The 8,860-nt window shown below is 29.2% G+C and overlaps 2 protein-coding genes and 1 non-coding gene across 7 annotated transcripts; 2 read left to right on the top strand and 1 right to left on the bottom strand.

The window, feature by feature from the left end:
- Positions 1-3,335: 3,335 nt before the first annotated feature.
- Trnal-cag lies at positions 3,336-3,418 on the top strand. The gene has a single exon. It is a non-coding gene; the product is annotated as a tRNA-Leu (tRNA).
- Positions 3,419-3,773: 355 nt separating this feature from the next.
- Positions 3,774-7,344, top strand: LOC122523184 (dnaJ homolog subfamily C member 11). The gene is made up of 8 exons (XM_043644829.1): positions 3,774-4,008; positions 4,491-4,620; positions 4,737-4,980; positions 5,057-5,370; positions 5,470-5,677; positions 5,763-6,327; positions 6,409-6,538; positions 6,612-7,344. Exons 1-8 carry the CDS (start codon positions 3,937-3,939, stop codon positions 6,632-6,634), a joined length of 1,686 nt encoding a protein of 561 aa, XP_043500764.1. The 5' UTR covers positions 3,774-3,936; the 3' UTR covers positions 6,635-7,344.
- LOC122523185 (uncharacterized protein C1orf50 homolog) lies at positions 6,342-8,847 on the bottom strand. 5 transcript variants are annotated; one of them, XM_043644832.1, is made up of 6 exons: positions 8,759-8,793; positions 8,338-8,406; positions 8,181-8,200; positions 7,987-8,099; positions 7,686-7,904; positions 6,342-7,618 (listed from the first exon to the last, which is right to left on the bottom strand). In XM_043644832.1, exons 1-6 carry the CDS (start codon positions 8,776-8,778, stop codon positions 7,427-7,429), a joined length of 633 nt encoding a protein of 210 aa, XP_043500767.1. In that variant the 5' UTR covers positions 8,779-8,793; the 3' UTR covers positions 6,342-7,426. The 5 variants fall into 5 exon arrangements, with proteins under 5 accessions (XP_043500767.1, XP_043500765.1, XP_043500769.1 ...); XM_043644830.1 differs by lacking the exon at positions 8,759-8,793 and adding an exon at positions 8,654-8,751; XM_043644834.1 differs by lacking the exon at positions 8,338-8,406 and having other exon boundaries at positions 8,759-8,832.
- Between the last annotated feature and the right edge of the window lie 13 nt (positions 8,848-8,860).

Below are 8,860 nucleotides of genomic sequence, written 5' to 3'. Positions count from 1 at the left end.
AAAGTTAATCCAATTTCTATCTATCTAGTTTTATTTCCTCGAGAAAACGATGAGAACGTATTAGATGACGTTATTACACTCTTGAAAGATTATGTTGATTAACGTTAACAAAAATGAAATGCCACTTAAAGATTTTCACGATAGATTATTTCGTTGATTAATCTATTCGATCGTTCGAACATTCTTCAATGATCCTCCTTCAAGTTTTCAATATACTTCGATCCTTTTTCCTTTCCCTTCTTTTATCATTTTTCTTCGATAAATAATTCGGCTCCTTGTTTCCTTATTTGATTACTCGAATCTGAATGAATTTTGTAGTGATCGATTCATTCATGAATAAATGAATCATATCAATAACTAACTAGATTTAACACTCTTCTTTCTTTCGGTTTAATAACAAAACGGATGAATTTTGTTGTTGTTTTCCTTTGAAGTTTATTAAATAGAAATCTAAATTAATATCTTGCTAAAACTTCCGATTAAATTCTTTCGTTAATCTCGTTCCGCGTAAAGAAAGGGAACGTTTGCACATATACGTTAAGTATCACGCACTGAATGATGCGAATCGGCTCACTGCTAGTTTTAGACTTGGTTCCCCTTTCTCTATCGGCAATGCACTTTACCGCCGATGTATTTCCTTCTTCGGCAAGCGAAGAAATGTCTCCGTGGATCACGGTAATTGTCCTAAACGTTTACTCAGTACAATTAAATTAACAAATATTTTCGAATTTTAATTACCAACGCGTGCCAGAGTTTTGTCTTTGACCAATACGAAGCTTGCGGTGGATAGTTTCATTGAAATTTTCCCTTCCTTTAATTTGAATTGAAATACGATATTTTTGTTTCGTTTGGAAATGAACCGATTGTGAAAAAAAATACAGTGGATTATAAGAAAAAGTTGTCACAAGTACTTGACTATATTTCAATTTTATAACTTATCAGAAATATACCCTGAAAGTAGACTAGAAACAATGATATGATTGATATGAACAAGGTAACGAGTGAACGAGAATTCTAAGTGACAACATCTTCGCTCTTAAATGAAAAATCATTCCGACGATCTTTCCTTTTTCTTTTTTTTTTTCCTAGATACGCGAAACGCTCAACATATCACATCTTTTATTCTTAATGTAAAATACATGATATAGATACGTATAAGAAGAGGACAAGAAATATGAGCAGTCGTTTGGGAAATAAATGTCACTATTCCTTTCAAAATACGATAAGGTGAAAAATGAAACATTTTATCCGAGTGCTCTTAGCGATCTTGTAGCTTTGAAACTTTTGTGACACGTTAAAAAAGGACATATGAACGAATAACGAAAAATCATGATACTTTTGGAAAAAGGAGAGACTATCCTAATTTTCCGTACTTCTAAATTATTGTATATGTACAAAGTTAACAGATCTTTTCTTCGATTTCTAAACATTTCGTGCTACGATTTAGTTAAATGTAAAACGTTCAAAGTAATTTCAATCGTGTAATTATAAAGTTTCATTTACCCATATCAAACGTGTTTGGTAGGATTTTTATATTTACGTAATAAAATTAAAAATAAAGTTGTTACGAAAGATTTTCAAGAATCGTTATCTCTTGCAATATGCATCAAATTATTGACAAATTATTACAAAGCTCGTAGTTTCTCCAAAGTTTTAATTCTATTCTTTGATTTTTGTTTTGTATAGTCGTAACATTTCTTCTGTTTTCCCTCACATTTTTTACACGAAGTAACATAGTACTTCTCGAAAGATCCGGTTACGACTCTTATGCAACTAAGCTTTCTAAGTGACAGAACGTATGCGTATACAATTTGCAATCGGCCATAACTCGGAAGTGAAAGATCTCATTATAATATGTTTTTATTAGTTTACTTTAATTACCATTAATTTACGTATTAGAATATTTGATCTCATATCTAATTACAAACAAATATTTCAATAATCCATAAAATGTCTCTATCTTTCTAATTTTAGTTTATAATTAACAATAAAAATATAATGTACATATTTATAATTATTATTATTGCATATTATTACCTGGAAAATTGGCGCCTATTTATATGAATATTATATATCCTATATATAGTTTTAAATATATAATATTAAAGTGTTGCCTTCTTTAAATTTTTTTTAAAAATCAACACAAATTTTTCGAACAATCCGATATATATAATAAATAAAAACTGAATATTATTTATATCGAATCGTAGTATTGCAAAATTATTTTAATGTCCAATTAAAAATGTTATTAAAATATATTAAAATATTTTTAATTGCTACGTTATTTGATTAATATATGTGGGGTTGGGGAAATTCGAGAAGTGTGCATATCGATATTCCTAGAATTATTAACAAACGATTTCTTTATAAGTATTGATAAGAAAATATTATTCTTTATTTGCATGTGTGTTATGATATGGGTATGAGTGTGTGAGAGTTTATCGTAAGATGAAAAAGAAAGAAATTGTATCTGTAAACGGGAGTATGTATTTTGTTTGTAAGATGACACCGCTTGGACCTATCGCTTTTTGTGTGGTCCCACCGACGTCTCTCAAATGTTTCTGATCCGGAAGTGCAGAAAAAATCTAGAATTTCTATGATCTGGATTGATCGGGAAGTTTCGCAAAAAATGCAAGGAATGACGAGGACGATGGAGGGGATATTAAGTATAATGGGCGACAGAAAGGGCCAGCAGGTGCATTCTGATACAGTTCATTGTTTATATGACGAGTGTTGGGTGTGAAAGAAAACTAGGAAGACTGAAGACAACGGAAGACAATAGAAGACGATAAAAAGGGATACGAAAGACGATGGTAGACGACGAAGAATTAAGTACGACGTGTCCTTTGTTAATTACGACGTGTCCTTCGTTAATTACGATGTTATCTTCGAATTACGACGTAACGAGTAATACCTAACACCACGTGGCAGTGATACATTGTGAATTTAAATTATAGATATTTACCATTCTATCTCATTATTTAATATCATTAAATCATTAAATCATTATTGAACGTTATTAATCGTTTGGGGCTACCGGAGGGTTTTCAAAAAACACGATCGAGAAAAGCTGAGTGACGCTAGACCACCGTCAATTATCTGTATCGACAAAATGCGCTAGCATTTTTCGACATGAAATCTGAAGAGCGCGAAAGCGGCACGTGGTAGCCAAACGGTTAAATAAATAAATTAAATTACAATTTTTAAATAAATCTTTGCAGATATATATCCAATTTTCAATTATTATTTATGAAGGAATTTAATGCTGTTATGGCATTTAATATATTTTTTAACATCAATAGGGAAAATATTACAATCAAAGAAAAATTCATAATGTCAGAATGGCCGAGCGGTCTAAGGCGCTGCGTTCAGGTCGCAGTCCACTCTGTGGGCGTGGGTTCGAATCCCACTTCTGACACTTACATTTTTGTTCTTTTTTTATTACATTTTTTTATAAAAATCCTTTCGAAATGTAACTCTACGTAATTACGTCGAAGAACGATGAAAAAAAAATGAAAGATATATCAAATAACAAATCATAAAAAACAATGTTCAATTTTCTAAAACAACTTACAATCGTATATATGTATAATATTTATTTTTTTAATTGTTTCCATTGAAATTATATTTCTTGCGTTTAAAATATTAACCATTTGATCGAATTTTAATTAATAAATTATGTATTATTAATTCGACTACTAAATCAAAATAATTTTTTTAATATGTTTCCCGCGTCTACTGTCCTATTAAGGTTCCATCTATTGGAAGATGATAACAACTTTCACTTGGACCGGTTCGCTGACGAAATCTTCGTAACCTGTTAAAAGCAGAAGGTCGAATTAGATAAAATATATTATTAACTTTTTTTAAATCTCCTTCGTTGTTTGTTAATCAAAAATTAATTAAAGAGAAAGTATATAAAATTCGAGGTTTAAAATGGAGGAAGATAATGAACAAGAAATAATAGTCGAGGATGACTATTACACATTTCTCAACATCCCCAAAAATGTGAGAATAAGTTTAACAATTCCTCTTACTTTAGGACTTCCCGGCGATAAATTATTTACGATATCTTCACGTGACACCTTTTAACAATGCTAACATAACTAAACATGCTTCTTTTTCTTCTTTTTCTTTTTTCTTTATAACATTTATTAACAGTTAAAAAATTCTGATTAAAAGTCTTTTATTATGGAATCTTGAGCTGTGTTACTTTTGATTCGAAAATGCCGGGAATGCCGGTGACAAAAATATAAAATAATATTAATGACATAATATGAATGAAACATTTCTCTTTACATTTATTTTTCATCTTAGTATTAGTTTTTCTTTTTGCTAAGAAAAAGGTTAATCACGATGATTAAACTTTTTCAATTGAATTCAAACTATTAACATTTTATGAATAATGTTTAAGTAATGAGAAAAATGCTACTTTACAATCAACTAATGACAAACAGCATTTTGTTAAATGTTACAAATTTGATTGTTAGGCTACTCCGGATGAAATTAATAATGCGTATCGCAGACAAAGTAGATTGTATCATCCCGACAAGCATGTCGACCCAGTGCTTAAAAAAGAAGCAGAAGTATTGTTCAATCGTACAAAGAAAGCATATGAGGGTACGCATTTCAATTTGTTTATATCAGTTAGATGTTTTTATCTGTATTGTGTTATAGATTTAAAGCATTACTTAATAAAATACTTAATTTAGTATATTTTGTATTTTGTCCTTCAGTCCTTAGCGATCCTCATAAGAGAGCGATCTTTGATACCGTTGGAATTAAAGGACTAGAAACAGAAGGATGGGAAATTGTTCAACGTACAAAAACACCTTCCGAAATAAGAGAAGAATATGAACGATTAGAAAGGGAAAGAGAAGAGAGAAGACTTCAAGAACATACAAATCCAAAAGGAAATGTAACTGTGTATATTAACGCTACAGATTTGTTTAGTAAATACGATGAAGATTACAATAATAGGTAGTGAATATTTTCTCATTGATATTAATTCAATCGTGTTATATAGAATATTCAAGTATTTTAAATAATCTTCTAGTTTGGATATATTTTCATCTATTGAAGTCAGCGGAATGTCATTTACTCAATCTATCGAAGCACCTCTTACCTTAAAAGATACCGTAACTTTATATGGTTCGTTGGCTACACAAAATGGAACTGGTCATGGAACCATTAATGTTTCTGCCAAAAGATTGGTGTCTTCCAAAGGATGGTTGGAATTAGATGTAGGTGCAGGCAACGGTCCGACTATATCAGTAAAAGGATTTCGAACATTAACAAAAAGACTTTTTTGCGATGGTGAAACAATATTACAATTTACAGCGCATGGTGTGAGACCAGGTCTTGTTGGAAGTACGTTTTGCTATTTCTTATAATGATCGTTTCAAAACTTCAGCTTGAACAAATTCTGTACTTTCAAACAATATGAAAATATTTAATCTTTTTTTACAGCTTTAGCTATGCAATTAGATAAACATACAGTTGGATATCTGACGTATAGAGCAGGAATTCAAAGCGCAATGAGTACAATGCTTGTAAGAGACACATCTCGTACTTATATGTCAATTTTAATAAACTTAGGCATTGTACATTCTTACATTAATCTTAATTATGTATATAAAATGAAAGAAAAGGAGCTCAAAATACGTGGTAATATACGGTTAGTAGGGAGAATTATTTCCATATTTTCTTATACCCTTTGTAAAAAACTTAAAGAATATATTTAAAATTATTCTTTCATACAGAATAGGCACATTCGGCGCATTTTTAGAATATGGTCTCGAAAAAAGAGTTTCTCGTCATAGTTCGCTTACAGCTGCTGTACGAGTTTCCATAACAACAGGAGTTACATTAAAAATAAAATTAAATCGAGCATCACAGACATATGCATTTCCAATTCACATAAGTGAAGAAGTTCTTCCAGCACCTGTTTTCTATGCAACTGTAGTACCATTAATAACATGGACTATTGTTAAGAAATTTGTTGTTGACCCAATAGTCAAAGAGAGAAAGGAACGAGATAAAGAGAAACAAAAAGAAATGAATAAAACAAGAATGTTAGAAAAACAGAAAGAGGCTAAAGCTGCTATTGAATTAATGAAAGCTACGTTTAGTAGAATAAGAGCGGAAGAAGAAACCAAAAGAGGATTAGTTATAACTAAAGCTTCTTACGGACGATTTGTCTATCCTTTGCAAGATAGATCAACTGTGGAAGAAACTAGACGTAACAGAGATGAAGTCATAGATGTAACAATTCCTTTGCAGTGTTTAGTAAGAGATTCTAAACTGATTCTTCATGATACGTCAAAGGTAATTCATCATTATTTTTTTATCGATCGATTTATTTCTAATTTTTATTTATTCTATTTATAATACATCGTAATATTGCAGAGTCAGTTACCTGGATTTTATGATCCATGTGTTGGAGAAGAAAAACAACTTTTAATACAGTATCTTTTTCATAACCAAACACATGAATGTATTATAAAAGATACAGAACCTCTAAGGATACCATTACCTTGTAAGAACTATATAATTTAACATTACGATATAATATTAGAAAAATATGAATAATTATTTGAAATATTTTTCAGCACACAAAGTAAATACGACATGACGTACAGAACAAATCGAATATACTAAAAGATGCCGTCATATTCTGCATTGGTGACTTTAATCATTTCGACCAGATTTTGTTCAATTTTCAAAAATACAACATCACTTTCAAAAAAACCTACAATTTCATTAATATTTTGGTAAATACTTTGTATGTTTTCATTTGTTCTTAATAATGATGTTCTTGTATGATGTAGCTATCAGTTGTATTTATTAAGAAATTAATTCCATATATTATTGAGCGAATATGGAAAACCAATGCACAAAAAATAATTTATCCGAAATTAAGACGATCGATTTGAATCTATATTATCATTTCGGCATCGTGTAAGATTAAATTTGGACGTAATTATTATATTACTTTTCGTCGAAGCAAAGAACGTAATGACTGCCTTTAGAGAAATACGAAAATTTATCAAATATATTCAAATATATGAAAACTTTAGAAAATGGCTGACATTGAGATAATGTCTGGATTAATAAAAAGAAACTAGTTTACGATATCAGTGATTAATGTATAGAATACTTCTTCGATTGAAGATAGTATACATATGTAATTATGTAGATAATATTTGAAATTTATGAAAATATAATAAGCAACAAGAAAGGTAGTATTCTAATAATAATAAGAAGAAAAGAACACATAAATTGGATACTACTTATATCAAATAATATTATAAGTTTCAAATAAATCCTGCTTTGTTGAATTGACTATGATTTTCAATTGTTTATATATGTTATGTATTTTTTTTCGTTTTCAACAATTTGTTATTCTAATAATAAACGCAATAATTTATTTAGAATTTATATTAATAGCAAGTGTATCTAAACTATTATTTAATGTCGCATTATTCGATAGAAGTTTATTGAAGATACTTAATTCATTATCTTTACTATGAATATTGGAAACAGATGTCCACGAATGATCCTGTTCTAGTCTGTATGATCCTTTATAAGTTTGAGATGGGCCTGAAGTACCCCATTCCTATAATATACAAATATTAAAATAATTATGAAATGCCGTTAAAATAGAAATTATTTTTAATACTTACTTCTGGACTAATTCTAGAAAAATAGCATTGACCTGACTCGCGTTCATATAAATGATATACTTGTCCAGGATGTTTTACGAAATTACAAGCGATATGATTTAGTTTCATATTTTGATTAACTTCTAATAAAATATTTTCGGCTTGTTTACGAAGGAATTTCATTTGTTCTGCAATAACTTGCAACTTATTGCATGCATTAGCTTTGACAAAACTGTCGGCCTGTGAAATAAATACAATTTATTTTTTATATTATTTTTGTATATTAATAAAAATATGTATATATATATTTTTAAATAAATACTTTTTGTATTTCTCTTGCTAATGCAACCAAATCTTCCTTTGATGATTTAGTTACAGAATTTGGATCAATCAGTTGTATACCTTGCGGTGCGTTGTTTCGTTCAACAAGGGCTACTATTAAAATATATAATATTAAAATAACAAATATATTTCTCTCTCACATAACCTTAAAAAATAATAATTAATCAACAATACATTTATTAGGTAACTCGTCGCTGTTATCCATTTTTGTACAAATGCGTTTCATATATATGTCAAAAAAGAAAGAAAGACACACAAATAAATTTCAAATTATGCTAGTTCGTATATCTTTTTGCGTATAACAATCATCATAACCTCAAAAAATAGTTACTATCTAAGTAATAGGATGTTTTCCAACTCTCCGTAGATTGTAGAAACTGCCTTTATATTATTCAACGTACTAGGAATAATTCTTAATTGATTTCGATGAACAAGATCTCATTTGAAAGATATAGATTCAAATGAAGAGACAGACCTTTCAAATTCTTAAAATATCTTTATTTATAAATTAATAATATCGAAAAAGAAAACAGTATTTTTTAAAAAATAAAATCAAGATTGTTTCAAATTCAAAAAGTCTATTTTTTTGTTTGAACTTTCATCTTTTAAACGAGAGGTTGTTCATTAAAATCAGTTAAGAATTATACTTGATACGTTTAAAGGATATAAACATTATTCTTAACATTTTTTATGTAAATGAATTTCCCACAATGGCGCCCCTAAAAAGCTGCAATAATATAACAAGTTTTTACCCCTTACTACTGACTTTCATATACACTCTTGAGAAGTGTTGTTTGATTTCATGAAAACGATCATGTTTTCAGTTGTATGTCAGCCTACTAACACGACTATAT

The sequence above is a fragment of the Polistes fuscatus genome, unplaced genomic scaffold (genome assembly GCF_010416935.1).
Source record: "Polistes fuscatus isolate 324 unplaced genomic scaffold, CU_Pfus_HIC Scaffold6, whole genome shotgun sequence".
Taxonomy (NCBI): Eukaryota; Metazoa; Arthropoda; class Insecta; order Hymenoptera; family Vespidae; genus Polistes; species Polistes fuscatus.
Note: the sequence above shows the minus strand (reverse complement) of the source record. Positions and strands in the feature narration are given on the sequence as shown.